Source organism: Bactrocera latifrons, unplaced genomic scaffold (genome assembly GCF_001853355.1).
Source record: "Bactrocera latifrons isolate USDA-ARS-PBARC rearing strain unplaced genomic scaffold, ASM185335v1 scaffold_149, whole genome shotgun sequence".
In the NCBI taxonomy this organism is placed as follows: Eukaryota; Metazoa; Arthropoda; class Insecta; order Diptera; family Tephritidae; genus Bactrocera; species Bactrocera latifrons.
Window position 1 is genome coordinate 56,617 of NW_017534952.1, and position 23,066 is coordinate 79,682.

General features: G+C 38.7%; 1 protein-coding gene across 1 annotated transcript; it reads right to left on the reverse strand.

The window, feature by feature from the left end:
* Nucleotides 1–18,267: 18,267 nt before the first annotated feature.
* Nucleotides 18,268–19,843, reverse strand: LOC108965771 (peroxiredoxin-6-like). The gene is made up of 4 exons (XM_018928371.1): nt 19,761–19,843; nt 18,650–19,024; nt 18,504–18,579; nt 18,268–18,435 (listed from the first exon to the last, which is right to left on the reverse strand). The coding sequence occupies exons 1-4, from the start codon at nt 19,841–19,843 to the stop codon at nt 18,307–18,309; spliced, it is 663 nt and encodes a 220-aa protein (XP_018783916.1). The 3' UTR covers nt 18,268–18,306.
* Between the last annotated feature and the right edge of the window lie 3,223 nt (nt 19,844–23,066).

A 23,066-nucleotide genomic window follows, 5' to 3' on the forward strand; every position in this document is an offset into this window, starting at 1 on the left:
GAAATCTTTTGCATTTTCCATATTTTTTTTGGTGCTTGCGAATTTCGTGGAACACTTTGGCACCTCGTCTGGAGAATGTTGAAGGTTATTCAGCTATTAAGCAACCTATACCGGCGCATACATACAATTGAAAAGAATGCTGTCGACAGACATCGGTGGCGCTGATGTTGCTGGCCAGCCAGAAAATGGGAAAATAAATGTGTATGTAAGCGYCAATGGAAATTGCCAAACTCGCAGAGGTCAACCGCAAGTGGCATTCGTACAAAGCAGAGAACAACAGCTTCTACAAGCACAACTACAACAGCAACAATTTGGCAAACGTCGCCGAGTGATGGCACGTACTTTGGCGGGAGGAAAACATGTGTATTCGCGTGTTTTCGCATGTTGTGGCAAGTACAAAGAGTTCCTTGGCTGCCAGCTCTTAGCGGACAGAAGTTAATGAAACGACGTTAAGGAAAATTAACGTAAAACATTGCGAAAATTTTATGACAGCGAAAAGCTTWTGTCTCACAGTGGCAGCGCAAATAAATTATGACGAGAAATCCAAAGGGAACGGAATGTCAAAATGTTATTTGGAATGCTTATGTATGTATAATTAGCTGAATGTTAATGTGCATTGCTGCTCCATTAGTCGCACCAGTAGCCGGAGTATGTGAATTATGCAACGCCTGAAGGTGTTAGTGACCTCTCATGCTGGCAAAAAARTTATATATTCTTCTCAAAGCTTTTGACCACCTTTATGTGGTTGGGGAATTAGTTGAACTCCTGCCTCTGTGTCATTCTTGGCACATGAGTGCGGAAACAATTWCCAGCAAAATGTTTATGTTGCATGYAACGCGCAAAATTTTTAGATAATTCATGCAAAGCATTCTCTACGTATATTACATAAATAACCACAGCAATTACTGCAAAATAAATAACATATGCAAAAAAAGAAATAAAAAAGAATGACAGCCCCTAAAAACTTTGAAGATTCGCTCATCTTCTGACACTGAATGATGGTATTAAGCTTGTTCTTTTGCTGYCAGCAAGGCATCTGTTGCTGATACCCAAATTGATATGTACGTGGCCATCACTTTACATTACTACAGCAAGCCGTTAGTAAGCTGTTAGCTTCACATTACATGTGTCTCAACCAGCGGATTTCGTATGCATATGCAGCTTGAGTGCAAGTGTTTCCAAGCATTTTACTTCCCATTTCTAGTTTTTGCAAAAATATAGCAAGTTCTGCCAGCTCATAGCCGGTAGCAAGGTGCAAGATTTACTTTAATTTATTATTCACTCATTTTTAAGGAAAGGTTTGCATTAACATAATTATAAGGTAGTTMCCATGGCAAGCGAAGCCAGCACCTTATCCTACCATTTTTATGAGTGCTCAAGCTATGAATTGCTAAGTTATGATTTTAAGGCGATCGCCTTAGAGTTAAGGAGTATGTAATTAAATGCTGGGTCGTGTTCACATTACAAAGTAGTAGGCGGTGACAAGAAAGAGCAAAGGTCGGTGGAAGAARTTGGTTGACTAAGCAAGAAGATATCTGAAGTTTTAGATGTTTGAGTTATGGATTAGGATAGCGCTTAGCCATGGAGCACCACGATAACTTTTAGCTAATTAAATATTAGTTTTCATTAGAATAAGTCTTGGTATTCGCAGCTTTGACAATATATTGGGTAGTCGAAAAAGTCKTTTACTATTTCTTATTTTTATGACATTTATAATGAACTTTAATGAACCAAATGTGTACCATTTTGGTCAATCGCTTTTTGCCATCCRCTAGAGACCTTATTCCAACAGTGTAAAACTTTTCTGGTTTCTCGGCGAAAAACTGTGATCTTCACCGCGCTTGGACCATGRTCTTTTCCGACATTATTGATCCACTTTTCGTCTTCTGTTACCATTTGCTTCAGAAATGTTTCGATTTCATTTCGTTTCAGTAAATAATCGTAGATCTTAATTTGGTCTAGTAAATTTTTCACACACATTCACGTGGTACCCAAACATCGAGCTTCTTTTTGTATCCAGTCCTTTTTAAATGATTCAAAACCGTTTGATGATGAATGTTAAGTWCCTTAGCGATGTCAYGGCTGCTTASGGGATGRTCCTGGTTAACCTTTTCCATGATTTTATAGACTTTTTCAACGATAGGTTGACCAGAGCGAGGTGCATCTTTCACATCGAAATTTCCAGAACGGAGCGAACCATTGTTGTGCTACACGAACTGATACAGCATCGTTTCCGTAAACTTCACAAATTTAGTTGGTGGCTTGCATGGCATTCTCCCTTTTTTTATACGAAAATTTCAAAAAATAGCGAATTTCTCCACTATTTTCACTCATTTTTAAATAGCTGTAACTTTTTTTCAACTTCCTCGAATTTAATTTTTAAATTCAGCTTAAAATCTCACCTCCCCAATACTATATGGTATGACACAATGTGATTGGTAGCATTGGAGATATACTACTGCAACGAAATCTATTGACAAAATACGAAAAGACTCTTTCGATTAGATTGTACATACCACTTGAGGTTCCCAGTTGAGCATGTACGAAAAAATTAACCAAATGACCTAATGGTTCGATATTCTGAGCCTACGTATATAACGGCTTCTTTATTGTGCAAAAGACCGATCGCGAAGACAACAAGTATCYTGAAAGAGAGTCAGATGAATCATCCAAGTCACTTGTAGATTACYTAAAAGCATAACAGCAGAAAAAGAGGAAATAAGAGTTGTGATTTTAGGTCTCTCAGTTTTGATGCGTAAGCGCGCTGCTATTGTTAGAAGATTGCTGTTTTCAATAAACAACATCATTTTCTAAAGCATTTTCGTTAGTGCTCTTACTTGACGTGATTATTTCGTTGCCTTTTCTTCACAAAATTTGTTTTCTTTTAATTGGACGCAACGAAGGGGCCAATTTTTATTTTATGACTCTCCCGCCGTTCATATGATTAAGACCTCAGCGAAGTCAGTCAGTGCCATTGGCATTCAGACAAGTAAGCAGGCCACACGCCATTCGACTACTTAAKGCCTACTAAAAAGCCAAGCTTAGCCAAGCAAAGTGCTCATTGCTGGAGAACAGACGAAAATAGATTCTGATTTCTTTGCCTTTCGCCAATTTCCCAAGCCCAATAAAAGTGCCATCAGTGCGGAATTGGGTCGAACCAAACTATCAAAGCTATGAGCTAGTGAGCTGCTCGGGCTTAATCATAGCAATGGCACCCARCACACACACGCACGCACACAGCTGCTTGGCAATAAAGAAGAGGTCTTAATTTGCTAGACGTCAAATTTGTTGCATTTTTACGACACAAGCGCCCATTGTTTTTGCCCCATTGTGGGTACATTTGCCACCAGCAACGATTTGCTACGTTTTTGCTCTTCAGAACTTTTTCGAAAACAAAAGCCGGTTTGCATTGCTGCTGCATTGTTAATTTGTTGTTYTAATGCTTTTCTAATGCCTTCACTGGGAACTCCCACATTTCTTACGGACATTATTTCTACAAGTCAGCGCGTAATTATGAAGCATGGCGCAATAAATATGAAGTTATAATGACAAATTTCCAGACAAGTTGCTGGCACGATGAGAATGCCGCAGACGCGGTAAGTCGACATGCTACATGCATACATACATGTATGGATATACCTGCTTATGGATGTTTGTGTATGTGTGGCTAGTGGAAACTGTGGCATGGCGTTTATGCTTTGTGTTAGCAGTTGTTGTTGGTGTTGTGTCGGTAGTTTTTGTGTACCTACGGCTTACTTCTTAATTGAATAATAACCGTTAAAGCTAACGACAAACCGGCAAACATATGTAGGCATTCCAGAAGCACGAGCGCACTTTGCGAGTACAAAACAGACACACACATACACGTACAGACTAAACCGTATGGAGCCAGTATATCGGCGAGCGTGTGAAGTGTCGTATTTTATTGTTGTACTTCTGCACCCCGACTATGTCTAACGGTAAAGCATTTGCAATGTCTGTGAAGGCAACTTGTTCGCGCAACTCACGTGCGCTCTTAATTATCAAGCAGCATTTCGTTTCTTAATTAATTTTAATTTTTTAATACGCGTCCCTTCTTCGCGCCAAAATGAGCGCTCCATTCCTGGAGCTACACTTGTATATAGTATGTGTAGGTAAAAATGTGCTAAATTTCTTTGAGTTTTGCAGCGCTTTACTTGCGTTTGTCAAAGGTGTTGATTGCGAGTGTGGAGTGTGTGGGCGCGTAGACATGCTCCTCGCTGATTGTTGGATTAAAGGCAGCATCGTAGCGGCTACGCTGTGCTCCAGTTGTGCAACTAATTTGCTTAGACACGGAGTGCCAACTTTGGTCGGAATCAGAAGTCGCTAAACTCTTCAGTGGGTTTCTGTGCCATTTAGCGCAATACTTAACTGTAAGTGGTAACTTGTCACAACTTATGATTATATTATTATTCATATTTATTAAATAAAACTTTATTTTTGCAAAAATATGCATTTATGAATATTACTTACTTTAGTTTAGCTTTTATGTTGGGGTCTTCATTGAACATTTGTATCTTTATTCATTGAATAAAAGAGTGATCCAACATTAAATATAGGTTATGTTAGTCTGSTAGGCCACTGAGCCACACATACCTTGTGATACCAGAAGGAGTTCTGTTACGAGATTCATAAGGAGTAGTCATCCTTTGGTATACCTCCGCTTGATGCTAAATTCAATAGACTCTGTGGCGAAACCTCTCTCAGTGCAGTTCCTCATACCGTGGGGGTCCCAAATTCTTTAAGCGTAGTCTTGTCAATACGGGACAAGTGGACAAGGGATGATCCGTTGTTTCGCTAGTGACTTGCTTTTAGCGTTTTCTGCAGTCTTCTCGATCTGCCAACCCTATTCTGTACGCATATGGCACCAGACAGTGAGCAGTGAGTATTCCGATCATGTTCCTACAGCTCCTTCTATCGAGTGTCAGTAGGMATTTTTTATACTCCAAAACAATCGTTTTACACAGGTAGTTCGTTCCATTGCATTTTGATTTTTCTTACCATGCTTCTGTTTAGATAATCGTATGGATAGTGCTGGGGTTTTCCAATATTGATCACTTTTCGGGTGTCAACCGTACATTATAGCATACAGATGCCACAAATCAAAGTTCCTGTGAGGAATCGCTTACATTTGTGAAGGGTATTCTAGTTTCGATGCAACCGAAGTTAACGGTTTTTTTTTCTTTTTTTACAATATTTTAGAATCAACTCGTATATATGTATATGGTATGGTATATGGAATTTTAGTATTTTTATATAACTGTAACAATCCGAATAATTTCTATGTCATACAAAATTGATATATTTTTTGCTAAACTATTTATAAACATACATATATTCATACAGGTATATGTTCGCACATTCGCGCCAAATAAACTAAAGACTTAAGACACAAACCCACAATTATTATCTTTCTCTTTCAATTGACCGAGAATATTGAGAAAAAAATCTGTTTCTATCGGACATGATCGAAAGGAAAATCACAGGCATAATACTCACAGCTAATTCACCCTAAATGTGCCAACAATTTGTACGTCCAGATGMATTTTCCATTCAAACCTTTTTGTCTTGATTTTAAATTTACACATGTATGTATGTGTGAATGTGTGGGTAAAAAGGAAACACACACAGCCTGCTAAAGTGCCTACGGCAATGAACTCAATCTTCGAACAGTCGCTGATTGACGGAAATCAATTCGTTTGCGCAACACGCCTTAATTACACAGACACCAATGTGCTTAAAGCACAACAAAACCAAATAAGAACACAAAAAAYCAGCAGAAGACTTGGCCGCTTTCCTTGTGGCTAGAATGACATAAAAGTGAACTCAATTTGCACAAACCAATGCTCAGCTCTCTGTACATAAACACTTTTGTGTGTGTGTGTGTGCGCTTTGAGTGGAGTTGGCTGCGCAAAGAAACATAGCGGCGACCAGCGTAGCGACTTTGCATGTTAATCCAGAGGAATGCGTGGAATTAGTGCAGTGACAGCTGTAAACGCCAGCTAGCGGACATGCCGCAGCAGTGCTGGACACGCTGGAGTAGCTCGGCATAGCGATTTACGCCGCAGCATCAAGCCAGTGTGAGATTTAAATAGCATACAAAGCATTAGCGGATAGCCGTTGGCGCAGTCCAGAGAACATTTCAATAGATTTACGACAATAATAGCAACAACAACAGCAGCTGACACTTGCCATATCTCGAATAGACTCGTCAGCATTAATTTGTGATGGTGCGCAAAASCTCGTGCAAATGGGTGTGTGTCTGTGTGTGTGTGAACGTGCATCGATAGTCATAAATTGAGACGTATATAAATTGGGATTCAGGTCACTATGTTGTGTGTCGTTCCAGATTCTAACGCCATGACCGCAAGAATGTGTCCAGCGAAATGAGCTGTCTCACTTCGGCCAGTTCGATTAGTTTTTGATTGCGAGCACATAAAATTCACTTTTTAAACTTGATACGAAGAACATTTGGCCTCCATCTATATATAGAATGAAGAATAAGATGTTAATAAAGAAAAGAGAAACGCCAAAATAAATCTGAATAGAAAAGGAACCGAAAGAGCGGCTAAAGATTTCCACACACATGCCTTTACTAGCTGTTTGTCTTATTCGATAGGTACCTTTATGTTAAATCTTGAAACTTTAAGACGCCCGGAGATTGGAGATCGATTTCATTTATGTAATTTATATATGTGTATTCGTATGTTGTCAATAAACGTTGTTGCAGTCGTATATCTCCAGTGTTGCCAAACACATTGTGTCATACCACATAGTGTTGGAAAGGTGAGATTTTAAGCTTCATTTAACTGCAAAAAAGTTCAGGGAAGTTGAAAAAAAAGTTACAGCTGTTTAAAAATGAGTGAAAATAGTGGAGAAATTCGCAATTTTTTGAAATTTTTGTATAAAAAATGGAAGAATGCCATGCAAGCCACCAATTAAATTTGTGAAGTTTACGGAGACGATGTTGTATCAGTTCGTCTAGCACAACAATGGTTCGCTCCGTTCTGGAAATTTCGATGTGAAAGATGCACCTCGCACTGATCGACCTATCGTAAAAAAAAGTCGCTGGAATTGTGGAAAATACGAAGCAGCCATGCCATCGCTAAGCAACTTAATATTCATCATCAAACGGTTTTGAACCATTTAAAAAAGGCTGGCTACAAAAAGAGGCTCGATATTTGGGTATCATACAAATTGTCTATGCAAAATTTATTGGATCAAATTAACATCTGCGATTCTTTGCTGAAACGAAGTGAAATCAAACCATTTCTGAGCGAATGGCAACGGGAGGCGAAAAGTGGATCGAATACGACAATAATGTGTGAAAAAGGTCATGGTTCAAGCATGGTGAAGCTCAGCTGAACAAATGGACGCAAAGCCAGAATTAACGCCYCCAAAGGTTATTCTGAGTGTTTGGTGGGATTGAGGAGGATCATTCACTATGAGCTACGCCAGCCAGGCTTCAATTAAATATTTTACTGTCAACAATTGATGAGATTGAAAAAGCAATCGAAAGAAATGGTAGGAGCTCATCAACAGAAAGTCACTCGTCTTTCATCAGGACAACGTTAGACCACTAATATTTTTGATGACTCGGCAAATATAGCCATATACAGCATATAGCCCTGACTTTGCACCATCGGACTACCATTTGTTTCGGTCAATGCAGGACTTTCTTAATGGAGTAAAGTTGGCTTCAAGAGAAGCCTGTGAAAATTGCATGTTGCAGTTTTTCGCCGCGAAWCCGGAAAGTTTTACACTAATKGAATAATGTCTTTAGCGCAAAAATGGCAAAAAGTGGTCGACCGAAATAGTACATATTTGGTTCATTAAAGTTCATTATAAATATAAAAAAATAAGTTGAAGTTTGATTAGAAATACGAAAATACTTTTCCGACTACCAATATATTTCATTACGGACAGGCGATTTTTCACTAATATGCAACAATAATGCTGATATATGTATAATTAAACATCGAAGTGGTAATTGTCAATCAGATTGGTATTCGATACAATTTCCTAACTTCAAAGTGGTACATACATATGTATGTATGTCTCCAGATAGGTTTCTAAACCAAACAATCTTTATATCCAAAACTTTCAAAATTGTAAAAATCGCATAAAGTTTGTGAGTTAACTTGAATAATCCAAAACCATTTTCTTTTGTCTTTAATGAAGGCGAGTGCACATCGTACGTTCTTTCTTCGGCATATAAGCCCGTTCTACCAGCTCGTTTATTGCTTCCACTTTGGGTTTTCTTTCGCTGCTTGCTTGCCCATACTGATTGCTGCTTATTGCGAACATGACAATAAATTTGCGCTTCGCTTGTCAGAAGCGGCAAAATATTCCAACAAAGTTGTTAACACATTCGTTAGCACATACTAAGCAGAAGCTCGCAAAATGTGCGCCAAACAGGGTAAAACAAAATGCATACATTCAATTGCACTCACACACATGCACATTAGCCAGCAATTTCAATCAGCTCTGGCTATGAGCGTCACTCAGCCATTGTTGAAATGAAAAAAAAGAACAACAACMAAAACATAAACGAAGAAGCACACACATAAGTAACGAAATGTAAACTGTTTTTTGTTGTTTTGTCTAGCTGTTACTTGACGTTGTTGTCAAAAAAGTAAAATGCAGCGCGGAAAAGACACCAACAACAATATGAGCCCTCGTGCAACAAAGCATTGTACTCGCAACATTGGATTGCATTGCGTTGCTGGCACACGGCCGCGCGGTCGCGCTGAAGTTCTGCGGCTCAGCGGCTCTGTCACACCGCCACTGCCTTGACACGTTGATTGATGTGCGAACATTTGTTTTATGCAATCGCGTAACTCAATCTGTTGCAGTCGTTGGCTTCCACCTCGCCGACATGTACTTTGCTTCTAAGTATGTATGTGTGTGCATAAGAGTGTTTTATCGTATGTATCTAAACAGGTATACAGTGCTCCTAGGTCCAGATGTTGCCACAACTAAATGTTTTCCTTTTCACGTCAAACTTGCCACAAAAAGAAGGCTTAGACACATGCAGACACATTGGTGGCACGAGGCATTTAGAGAAGTCTTGAAACGTTATTTTCGGCTTCACCAGCTTTTTCTACTTTACATTCTGCCACTGCCGACATGACGCTCCGTTGGGCGCTAGTACTCGTAAAGGGCTGCAAAAAGCCTATGTTGCCTGCTAAGCTTTGGTGTTGCATGGCACATAAGCTGCCGTATTTGCATAAAATTTTTTCGTAAACTTTTCAAACTATTTCCATATTTCCTCTTGAATATTAATGAGAAAAGAGAAATTTGTGGAGGGTTAGTAATTAATCACTCAACCGTTGGCCATTTACAGAATTTGAATATTTGTAATTTTTGCAAAATTTCACACTTTCTTAACACCACGGGATGGCGAAGAATAACTCTCGCTGCCATATTTACTGCAAGTTTCTTTGAAATTTGCTTCCTCTTCCTCTCTCTGTATTATGAATTTTAGAGAGGAAATGCGAAATATCTGCTCACTGAAACGATGAGAAGGACAGGAAGACAGTTCGAAGTTAGGCTTTCTAAGATAACAATTTTCACATATAAAGAGTTTTCTTAATTGTCATATCAAAGGACCAATGTGGCTCAATTTGTAGAGCGTTATTTGAGACAATTTTGAGCTGAAATCGAATTTTGAACACTCGAACTTGTGAWGTTCTGCAGAAGARTAAAAAGACGGATSAAACCATGCTTTGTACGCCACAGGGTTATTGTCGACAAAACTCTGGCTGTTTGCTTCAAATGAGAACAGTTATTGAAAATAATTATCGAAATTTAAGCTTCTCCTCTAATTAACAAAATGAGCCGGTAGTGCCGCTAGCCTTGAGCAGGCCATAAATAGCGTATCGGCCTAAAAGTGATGTTCCTAATAATATAATGATACTGCTCAGCACATCTTTCGTCTATGAAGGCCAGTGCCGAGAGCACAGAGCGAATTAAAAATGGGAAAAACGCCGTTATACTTCCTTTCCTGTTTTCAACTGCAAGTATAACTGCACACCAACAAATATTATAATTACACTGGTATATGTGTGCTACGCGCATAATAAATACGCTGGCCGCTGTTGCATGCCACATCAGATATGGTCGTTAGTATTTATTGCCGGTAGCCACCATGTGGGCTGTCTGCTGTTGAGTTATTACAAATCTAAGGGCTTCTATGGCACTTTAACACAATTCGAATCCGAGTAGCGCGCGAAATGTTTTGTGTTTCTTCAGCAGAAATGTGCGCATGCGCAATGGCACAGTTTTTCCACTGAGTTGCGCATGTGCCCTAATTTTTTCTGTTTTGTCTTAATCTTTTCACTGAAGTATAGCTTGAGCTCTAGCACAAATGCATTTAAATATATATATGTATATATGTATGTATAGGTATTTATGTGTTGGATATGTTTTTGAATGCTTAATTGTTCAGAATTTATGCCTCTACATCCGATGTGGCTATTATATACCGTCTGTACGTGGTTGCGCTTTTTAGCCGCGCGTTGACTTAATGATTTTAATGCTGAGAATTGTAGCAAAAAATCGTTACTTTCACTGATAATAATGATCATCGCTTGCTGCAGTTATTTAACTTTTTTTTCATTTCTTAATGTTGACCAACTGAACATCGTCCGATCTACGTTTAGTACGTGCTACAAAGTAACGACGTCTATCAGAAATGCTCAAATTTACGTTTTCATGGCGCATTGGCGTAATCCAAATATATAGTATTTTTTACGGTATATTATTGGAACGTAAAATTAAAATAGAAACCCAAAAAAATTCTCACAAATTGCGTGAGTCGTACCCATACATACATACATGCAAGAAAGAAATGTAAGTGCACAAGGTATAATCAATGATCTCGGCTTTAATTATTAATTTTCTCCTTTTCCGCTTTCGTGGCTTGACGCTTTTGCCATCTGAGCTAACTCCAGGAAGTTAGCGTTTATTTCGAAATATTCGAAAACGCCGCAGCTGTCAATCACAAACCACAAATGGCACAAATTCGCGACCCGATTTTCACAAAACCAACAAACGCTAGTGGCGAAATTGGGTCGTTGGCCAATTAGTGTACTTATGCGCATGCGTATGTRTTGGCATGACGCACACATATTGGTAATTTCTAAGTTCCACTAAAACTAAACGCTTGCGCAGGCGCTCAACGCCGCAGTTAAATTTCACAATTATTATAAAATGATGCAGAAATTATCATAATTGCTGTGCTCGAATTATGTTGAGGTTTCCTTGCYACTCAACCGCACCCACACATGCGCGCAGTGAGAACGAAACGCATGGGCCTGCACGCGTAGCGCAGAGACCTGATATCCGATTGCCAACAAAGCCAACAACAGCAAATGCTGTGGAGCTGCCACATTTGCGTCTGCGCGGCACTTTTCGCTAGCTGTACATCAGTCAGCTGTTCTACTTTTCGCACACCAKCTGGCCTGCGCCCCACTCGTCGTCCCCCTCCWGCATACGTCAATTTCTCCAACTATTCCTCAATGGGTTTCTTGCCACCTTTTGCTGCCTAGCAGTCGGCTTGTTTTCCTTCTCATTCACCAGCAATTCGAATAACATGGCTTTAGACTTGAATATCCAATGCGTWGTGTGGATGCGTGTGTGTACATGTGCGTCTGAGCTTATTTGCATTTGCGTAATCTGCACTCACTTCGATGACCTATTAGCGGCTCTGGAAAGTGCTGCTGATGCTGAACTGACATAAATCGCTAGATGCAAATGCCAATTCAGAGATTGAAAAATTATGCACATACATACACACATACATGTATCTATGTGTGTATGCCTGTAGAATGGTTAGCAAAGTTTGAGTGACTGCAGCAGCTGTTAATAACTGTTATTAGTTAACTTGATACAGCGTTTTACTTATTTCTTGGTGGCCACGCACATACTCACATACTTATAGGGAATCTACGTTTGCGGTCACATACATATGTATATACAAATTTAGTAAATCTACATACATACATACAWATGCGTGCTTGTGTGCAAAAGAATAACGTTACGGTTTCAATTAGTAGCTAGCCTCYAGCTGCTTGTAAACTGTAACATTTCCAATGCCGTTGCATTGATTTTAACTGTTCATATGTACGCACATTTTTCGAAGAAAAAACAATCACCGTAGCAGCTATTCATTGTTGCGGTAAACTAATGATAAGTTGCGGTTGAAGTGTTAGAGAAATCGATTTGCAACTCCAATTATAACATCTTTTGATTTTCTGCACAACTCACACCATAATTCACATCATTGCTGCTTGCGAAGAGGCCCACTCTTGCCTACCTACCTTCCCCAAGTTAGAAAAAGCATGTCCTAAAAGTCCATTGGGGCCTAGTGTAAGGTCACTTGGAGTTCGCAATTGGTGGAAGAAATTGTATGTTAATAACAAAAAATTATCAAAAATTTCAAAGCTGATTATTAGATCATCTTGCATTTAGAAATTGTTAAATTAGTGAACATTAAAAAGTGGTAATAATGCCGCGGAATTAGTCAATTAGTCGCTTTTTCGAGGATGATCGAGTACAATATTTCAAAATCTTATTTATAATATGGACTTTTGAGAGTCATGCTAATTTTAAAACAACAGATCATAAAATAACACATCAGTGAATATGTTGGAGGTACCGTTATCTTTTTTTGTATGTGGTGTGACAAACTCCTATTATACACATCTTTTTTTGTTCAATTGGGTTGTTGAAAAAGTCTTTTCGCATTTCTAATCAAACTTCAACTTATTTTTTTATATTTATAATAAACTTTAATTAACCACATAAAGACATTATTCCATTAGTGTAAAACTTTTCTGGTTTCTCGGCGAAAACCTGCGACAAGTAATTTTCATAGGCTTTTTTTGAAGCCAACTTTACTCCATTAAGGGAGTTCTGCATTCATCGAAACAAATGGGAGTCCGATGGTGCAAAGTTAGGGCTATATGGTGGATGCATCAAAACTTCTCAGTCGAGCTCTCCCATTTTTTTCCGAGTCATCAAAGATGTGTGTGGTCTAGCGTTGTCCTGATGAAAGACAAAGCCCTTTCTGTTGATCAGCACTGACCGTTCTTTCTATTGCTTGTTGCAATCTCTTCCGTTGTTGACAGGAAAATGTAGAATCAATCGTTCGACCAGGCTGGAACAGCTCATAGTGAATGATTCCTTTCCATTTACTAATTACTAAATACGGCCCTAAAATCGTATTAAAATTTGACAAGCAAATGTTTTAAAACAATGTAAACGAAACATTCATTAAAAAGGAGCAAAACTAAGGGAGATGTGAATAAACCACATTCTTAAGACACAAACACCATATCGTCATAAAAAATAGCAATAAAATCCCACTCAGTTGGTAAAGCTTTTAGAAGCTTTCACTCAAACTACAGTTGAACAAAACACTCAAAGTTATTCCGAATTTAGCTACTCTCGAGTTCAATCACACATCTCTTTCTCTATGAGTTCTTCTGATTTTAGTAGTGGACGCGACGGTAGAGATGCAGAAATGTAGAAGTGTAGAAAATAAATAAACACATAATCTGCTCAGATGTCGAAATAAAGCATTAAATAGCCAGAACTACTACCAAAACTCATTTCAGTTGGCTGAGGTCTGCTTATATAAAATCGTACCATTTCGACAATCCTGAAAAAATTGTAAATTTTATTTCACTAATCACTTCGGCAAAGTTTTAGTTCAATCTATGATAATTCACTTCCAAAATATTTGAATATTTACTATTAATCACCWMAAGGGTGTATGTTTCCAACTTATTWCGACATTTTAGTCCAGAATGTTTCAGTTGAGAGGAATTGCTCTAGCCCTTCTTGCCAGGTTAACCAGCACCTTAAATGCACGGAAATATGAATGGTGAAAACAAGCTCAATTCGAGCAAAAGTGCCGATTAAACTTGCATAGTTTTGCTCATTAAAGCCAGTCACTTCCCACATAATCACATGCTTGATGTCGTATTGCTTCTACTTTCTATTTGTSTTTGCTAAATACTCACTTAAATAAATGATGATAGCAGATACAGCGGCAGCGGCTGAGTGCCTCACTGACCGGCAATCTTTTCAATTATCTGCAACACTTTCACCGCTCAACGCAAATATTGCGAATAATCGGCAGCACGTACATCAGATGTTTCTTCCAGCGGCAGCAGTGTTAATGACAACATTAAGCGCAGCAAAAACCACATTCTTTAAATGCTGCAATAATAAACATAATGCGTTGGAAAAATCAAATACGCGGCCATTGTTATGGTGCGGCGAGAGCAGCGGCGAAGCGGAACGGCACGGCCACCAGCACAAATGGCCGTGAAGTGATTACAAACAATGAAGTTGCATCATTCACTGCTGTTGCTGCCACGACAGCGTATGGCGTGCCGCGCATTCTTGCCACAACATTGCTGCTACACTTGTTGCCTGATGCAAGCTGCCGCGTTAYACGTAGCAAGAACGACAGCGAAATTTTGTTGAAAAACTTCAAAACGTAGTGGAGGAAGTCTCTTAGAGCGCATGCAAGCAGCGCCAGAATAGCCAYTGTCTGCAAGCCATCACGCATACTTGCCCAGATGTGTGTGCATGTGTGCAGGTGCTTTGATTAGAAGCTGCGATGATTGCGTGAAGAATTACTCAGTATTTATTGCAGCGTRAAATGTCGGTATGGCAGCGCGATTAGATTATGCTGAAAATGCAGTGTTAAATCATGTTGCATCCACCGCTGCAGCGAATGGGTGTGCAAGGTCAGTGGCGTGCTGCGAATTCGAAAGCGAAAGCGTTACAAAACCRTCGCACTCTATGAGTTTTCCTTCAGTGTGAGCAGAGGTGTTACAATTAATTTATTGAATTTTAAATTTTGCGAATTGCATATTACGCGTCTCTCCAATTTCAATGGCACAAGCAATGAAAGTGCAAATTTACGGACAGGATGCTGCGTTTGCATGACTATCCACACGTTTATTTGTTGTTCAGTATGTGAGCGCAACACGGCAGTGGACCAGCCATAAGCTTTTGAAAGTACCTCGATATATTGGTGTTCACAGTGTTCAAGTATGATATCTGATCATTACCCTGTATTACACGATTTACTGGCAGAAAAACTGTCTCAATTACGCTTCAATATTTTCATATTATGTACACGCAAGCAGCCTCAGTCATACATATGTAAGTCGTCTATGGTTTGTGTYTTAATATTTGCWCATTGGTGAAATTTCATTTTCATTTTCAGTTCGYCTCACAAATCACCGATACAATTAGATGCGTGCGCGCATGCGTACCATTACATGGTCTTTGTTTTCTGTTTGCTCTGCTTGGCGTTTTCAACTCATTTGTTTAATGCATTTTTGATGACCGCAGATTGTTGCCTTGCTCTAAAACTGGCTTTCTACTGACCTTTATTTCATACACATGAACTTGCATTTCGGTTTTTTTACGATTTTGCTATTGTGAAGGTAAATCGGCTTTTTGCGCGAACGCTCCGAAGTACAGTCGAGGCGGAAGAAAATCAGTYCTATTACTTTCCGGACAAACCTTGTACACTTTTATAACTTCACTCGTAGAGGCGTCTTTTCAACAAACAAGCAATACTCGGACCCGATATAATGTGCTTATATTCTCTAAGACAAGCTAATCTCCTATAAGATTCTAAAATGCCCATTCCATTCCACTCCAATCAATAACTATTAATATTCGTAACGAAAGGCACCGAAATGTCATTTCTTGACTTAGACCTCTTCAACCGAATATCATTCTTTGATTCATAAATCTTGCAAATTTTAACGATATTTTTTAGGAGATATACGCTCTTATTTCCAAAGAACACAAATATGCAATTCTCTCCTCTTTTTCCCTTAAGATCTTTCCCATCTTACACCAGTTGAAATGCGTGTCGTCCGGAAACCCCGCTGGGTTCACCGAGTTCATTGTCCAAAGATTTATGTAGCCACAGCTGGATTCGAGCAATTACATTGGCGCATTGCAGTGGCAAGTAACTGTCAGCTTAATTTTTGTTATATTCTGCTACATGGATTATGATATGTTCATGTACAACGAGTGACAGCCACAACAGGTGGATGAATGATTAGCCAATAAACCCACAGCCGCTAAAGTAGCGATAGAAATTGTTAAAAAAAGTAAAAGTATACCGATTCTACCGAGTTACAGCATTGCACTGCCTTTCAATRCATTTGTTGCAACATTGAGTCGCATGACGGCAAATGCGCTTCGGAAACCATTCCCAACCATAAAAAGGAAATGTCCACAGCTTCGGAGTGGAAAAGATGTGTGTGTGTGTCTGACCGACACAAAGCAATTACTCATGTCCGACACATTCGTCACGCCACAACCAACGGTCCGCCKTCTATGTGAAMAATCGATTGCACTGCGACTCAGAGCAGGCGGGGCATGACGCGTGGAACAGCCACWAAAGCTTCCTGATTTCCACTGTTCGGATTCTCGGCGCAGTTGATGCGTTATCTGATGCCCAAACTAGTTCTGCAAATCTACAGATCCATATACATATATGTATATGTCTGTGCACGCACTGGCCAGCACATTTGGATAACAAATACGCARCAAAGTCAAAGGAAGTTGCTGCCACCAACAACATGCAATCGCGGTGGTTCTTCTGGGCAGTCGATGCTCCTGGGTAACAGTGCGGTGGCATGCAGCGGAAGGCATAAGAAGTGAACGGGAGAACAGGCAGAGCAGTTTGGTAACGCCGTTGGCCGTGGCGTGCTGYCTTGCGCAGAGGCAAACTAATTAAAACGGTATTTTTCATCACCTGCGTCGCACGCGTGTCGCAGAAGCAAACAAATGCCTTGAGCAGTTCTTAGTTATTCATGTGTAGACGTGGGCATGTTTACGTTCAACGCGGACGCATGTCTGAAGTTCCACGTTTGCCTCGGTTTACGCCACAGATAAGCGATCTTTACATGCGTTTCTGCGCCAAATCGGCAAACAACGGTTGCATTGCAACAAGCTGTCGCACAACAATAGCGACAAATGTGCCGATATACGCATCGCCGCTAATCCACTGCACAGTGGGGTARTTCCCGACTACTGTCTCATTATCGAARTAGCAATATGTTTGCTTCGCTGTGTCGGGTCACTATAAATTAATAACAGTCCGTTTCTTATTCTTTCCGCAARCGTATCTCTTTTTCCTTCCATTTAACGACGAAAATATTAAAGGTGGTTTGAGGTGTAAAAAGAGGTCGCCGCACTTACAAAGCTATTAAAAAAGTCATTCGAAAAGAATCGAGATCCGCATCATCGGATCATCGCCGTCATCCTACTGTGCCGTTATATGAAGAGCAGCAACATGCCTGCGATGAGTCAGTGATTTCGTGACTTTGAGTCCACAGGCTTATCGAAATGTCTGCAGGTGTCTGTGCAACATTGTTTTCCGGTATCTAAAACAGCTTTAAGGAACATAATGCGAATCTCGTTGCTGCAACAACTACTCCTTATGATTTAACCACTGACAMAGMYTGCTTACTAGCCCACCTATCAGTTCGTGCGGTCACCTGACTGYGGTCGGGCAGCAGTTTGTCTGAAAAAGTGACATTTGTATTCTGCCGCACGCAGCACTCCATATGTGGCATGTAGCATAAACATACAAGCCACGCACTTACCAGTTGCTACTTATGAACAACATAAAATGCAATAAAGTATCAAAGAGGTGGCGCTGCACACATGGCGTGTTGCATGCAACATACCCTTGGGGAGAAATACAGAAGGAGCAGACAAACGCATGACAATTGCTGCGAAACAGACATTATTTTGAAATTATATAGCGATTGTGGTCGYTATACTATACGTGTACTTGTTTGTGCATATATGTATATATATGTATGTATTGGTTTGTGAGAATGTTAGCGTTCACTCCACAGTTTAGTTTCGACTGCGGCAGTGCGTCGTAAAGAATTGCTAACTGCTACTTTACTTGCACTGCCCACTCTATCATCGAGACCACAGCAGGCCTAGTGCCTATAGCTAATGACACTCAGAGTGCGTACATATGTTTGTATGTAAATATAATTTCCAGAGTTAAAAGTCATAAATTGAATTGTACTCAAAATTTATTATTTGTTTTCTACTTAACAGTAACAATAATTTATAGATCAAGCACAAAATCATTTTTAAAATGATCAGCACAGAATAAAATAGAGGGGCACCAACTCAACACCTATGGAGTCAAATTGTAAAATTTTTTTTTTTTTTTAATTTTTTGTTTTTTGTTTTTGGTTTTTTGTTGACTAAATTTTAGTAATTTTCAGTAGTTCTGACATAATTGACGCCGGACGGCATTGTCACTTTGTCGTATCCCTTTGGGAACAGCTTGTTTGCTTCCTCGTCAGTCACAGTTGGAAGAATCATGACTTTGGTGCCAGGCTGTATTTGAGGAGAACAATATAAACAGCTATTAATACGTAAAAGTAAGTAAATGAAGTGGCACTTACAGTCCAGTTRGCGGGTGTGGCCACAACCTTCAGCTTGTCGGTCAATTGCAATGAGTCCAGGCAACGTAAGATCTCACTGAAATATGAAATAGTTTCGGTTGTTTTAGGAATACATATTTTTGTATTGAATKATYTTTGGAACTCACTCAACATTTCGGCCCATGGACATGGGGTAGAACATCGAAACACGAACTTTGTGATCGGGGCTGATGATATAGAGCGCGCGAATGGTTTTACCAATTTCTGGGTCACGTTTCTGCTCCTCATCCAACATGCCGAAGAGTACAGCCAGATCACGATCAGGATCTGCAATGATCGGGTAGGGGAATTCTCCGGGAATATCCAGACAATAGGACTTAATATCGTTCACCCAGTCAACGTGCGATTGCAAATCATCCACGGAGTGAGCCAGACACTTGGCATTACGYTTGGCGAATTCTGGCTGATGARCGGCGATGCGTCCCAACTCGGTGGTGCAGACGGGTGTAAAGTCCGAGGGGTGTGAGAATAGAACAACCCAACTGTGTAAATTTGAGATGGCATTAAAAYAATCAACGTAGAAGTTCAAATGCAATTCTAAGTTACAAAACACCACTCTAGCATTTCATTCATAAATATTTATATTTGAGTGTGTATGTGTGTGCGTGCCCTGCCTTTTCAATAAACAAGCCTATTAATWCTTTGCAAATAACCTGACACTCTAGGAATATTAAAATACACTTTACTGCATATGTATGTGTGATTTTACGATTATTTATGGTGGCATCAACTTTCGAATAGAATAACATTGGGTGATTGTGAAACTGATATTTGCAACGCTCTATGCAAATAAAAATTATATAACATTATCTTTACTTATTAATGAAGCGGATAAGTCAAAATGGCGCTTTAGATCCGCACAAAATTATACCCTCTCCTAACGGCCGAAATATTTAAATTCTTCTGCATCATATTGTTGAACTTTTCAACTAACTTCTGGATGTCTGTCAAGATGTTTTACGATCATACATGTATACATACATATATGTATGTAAATATATATTTGAACGACCGTAGGAGCAAATCGAAGAATTTTAAATTATTATATATGCGCTACGAAGTGTACACGAGCCTGCTATATGGAAATATTTTTATTATAAATTGTGCTCTAACCAGTAATTTTATCAACTTAAATTCGTGTCAGCGCACCCTTATCAATCTCTGKCTTATTATAACAAAATCTAATTTCTGTTCTAAAATTAATAATTTTCAACTTACGAGTTTCCTTGCCAATCGTAGAAGTTGATGGGTCCCTTGGTGGTTTCCGCTTTGAAATTCGGTACTATGGCTCCCAGACGCATTTTTAAATCTTGTTATTTACAGTTTTTCGTCAAAATTAACACTTTTATTTTATTTTAGCAAAATATCTATCACAATTTGTCGATCGATTTTAACTCAAGCACAGTTTTCCACTTTCTGATGTCAGTCCCAAGCACTGTTCTGACTTTTATACACTTGTATCTGACGATTACTTGTACACACACACCCTCGTCAGCGCCTTTACACCTCATCGTTTGCATGCGATTATGGCAGCTCGCTGGGCGTGTGTCTATATATGACTGAGTAGGTTTTATGAGCGCGGAGAATTTCATCAAACGTGCAAAACTAACGTCAAGTTGACGTTTCCTACCGCTCAAGTAAGCAATCGAGACAGACCCATATTTGTGTTTTGTGTTTGATTGCATTTCATTAGTAGCGTCGTACTTTTGTCAACATTTACCTTCTCAWAAAAGTACAAATAAATACGAAAAACTCAGTGCACTAAGCAAATATTTATATTAATATTATTTTAGAGTTGCTAATTAAAGATTTAGCGACTTTTATAGGAAGCCAACCCAATCGACCTAATTTTTATAAAAGTCATATAAATTRAAAATATCCTTACATATATACTGAATGGTAAGTTACAAAAGTACCCTCTCATATTTAAAATAATTAAATTTTACTAAACATGGATATTTTACGAGGAATTCCTAAGATGATTATATGTATATAGAAAGCTCGTAACCTAAACCTGCAAGACTCTAGCAATCTGTGGAAAATCACYTATGAACATATTATATGATTCTATATACCACAGCTCACCCAAGCTTTACTAAGAGGCCTGACTGGCTGACTAGAAATTAACTGTTCAGAGTCTCTGATTGCCCAAAATGATTTTGTAACCTTTTACATACTACACATATTCTCATAGCTTAATGACTGATGGCCATCATTTATCGGAGACTAGGCTCAAAGCCAAGCCCTTTTCAGCCCGTATTTCAATTTCCCGTCCACTACTATTGGGATAWCTTGTTCATATTCATATAGCAGCATTCTGACGCGCGTCATGAATTCAGTTTTATATGTATATAAATATTATAATGGCGTAACCACAAAAGAATGTAAACGTGTGTGTATGCAATAAATACTTTATAAACCAGAGCGTGGATCAAATACTAGTGAAATCGCTTTGATGAACAAAAAACATTCAAACTCCAGACCCTCCGAAGGGTTCAAAACTGCTTACCAGATGTAACGATATAAATATTTGTATATGTGTAAGTATGTAGTATTATATATATGTTTGTACTCTTAAATGTGACTTTGTGATAATATTTGTAATTTGATAATCAATTATGTATTTATAAATTTTTTACCGCTCGCATATAGTATTTGGCTAGGCGCCGCTATCTAACACAGCCTAACTAGCAAAACCCGGTTTGTGATGAAATTCACTTGAAGCCCASAGGGTTATCAGTTTCCAGTGGACATTAAATAAACATAAAAACAGCCGGGTGGTTATAGTTGTGCCAAGTGATTTGTATTCAAAAGCGTGTGTTCGGTTCTGAAAATGAATTGCATATGCGTTTGCATGTACTCCTATGAAGTGTCTGGAAATGCTGTTGTAAAAATTTATAATTCCGTACTTTATTCTTTTTTATACAACGCATTTTTTTAAAACAACACTAAAATTATTGCATATACATATATACTCGTATGTGTGCACATGCAAAAACATACAGGGTTTGTCCGAAAAGTAATAGGACTGAGTCGATTTAAAAAAATTTAATGAACCAATCGTTACAATTCTATAAAAACTTTCAAAATAGGCTCCTTCTGCGTCGATGCAGCCCTGCCAGCGCAATTTACTATCATTTAAGGCGTCACGGAAGGCTTTCTCCGGAATAGCCTTGAGCGGGGGCATTGTCGTGGTGTTGCTTCCAATCACTTCTTCAGCGAATTTTGTTTTATCTCTTCGATTGACTGAAAATGGGTTCCATTTGGCTGATTGCTGACATATTTTCATGTTAAACTCATAAACCCATGTCTCATCGGTAGTCATAATGTCCTCCATAAATGTCGGATCGGAATTCGCACAATCGAGCAAATTCARAGASATCTGTTTACGGTATTCTTTTTGAAAAAAATMAGCTCGAACAAAAACTCGTTTCACACCAAAAATATCAGAAAGAATCATTCAAATGGACTCGCGAGAGATGTTGATCTCTTTTTGCCTCTAATACTTGTCCGACGATTTTCAAGCAGCATTCATATCCTTCACTTTTTTAATATTTTCATCAGTTAAAGAGGTCGAAAGTCGTCCTGAACCAGGCATGCCTTTAACGATCTCTCGACCATCTTTAAAGTCGTTGTACCACTCGTAAGCTTATGGTTTTGATAAAACTGAATCACCGTAAGCCTTCTCCAACATTTGTACGATTCCGCATACGAAATTTGGTTAGAAATACAAAAYTTGAGACAAATTTTTTGCTCGATATTTTCATCCTTTGTAAAAATCGCAACGCACTACTGAGGTGTATCGACTTAAGCTGCAGTAAATAAACTAGTTGTCAGATCGCGCTCATATTTCGAACATTAATAAAGGACAGTCCTATCAACTTAGCAAAACACATTTTTTTTTTTAAATTATTTACCTGCGGAATTTAATTACAATTTCCGAGTACTTTTTTGTCACAATGTACATGCTTAAAATTATTACAAGTAAATATGTATGAATGTATATGTTTATCAGCATAATTGAAAATATTGAAAACGATTGCCAATGCTGATTTTCCGAGAAGACTTACTTGTTCGCTAATTCAGGTTGAGGTCGTTAGCTACGAAAATGCTTGTGGTTTACGCACATACCTAGATATTCGTGAATTTATGTTGAATTGCTGACATAGAAGCCGAGTTATAAACAAGCGATTTCCAGCAATTCAACCCAATTCTCAGCTGTAGCCTTTGAAAATGGGCGTATCCGCTATATGAGAGCTTTGCAAAAAATCAGAGATAATAAAGTAACTAATATTGGCACACAATAAAAATATTATCAATGCAATTGTCTCTATCTTATCTAAGCGTTTATTGTAGTAACAAAATATTAAACGCAAATTCAGAATAATAAGATTATACAGATATGCACAATAATAAAAGCATTGCATAGTTTCACAAATGGAAAAGTTAGAGGCGGTTTTGATAATAAAGTATTTAGATGTATTTTTTTTTTTTTTTTTTTTTTTTTTGTCTCAAGGGATTAGG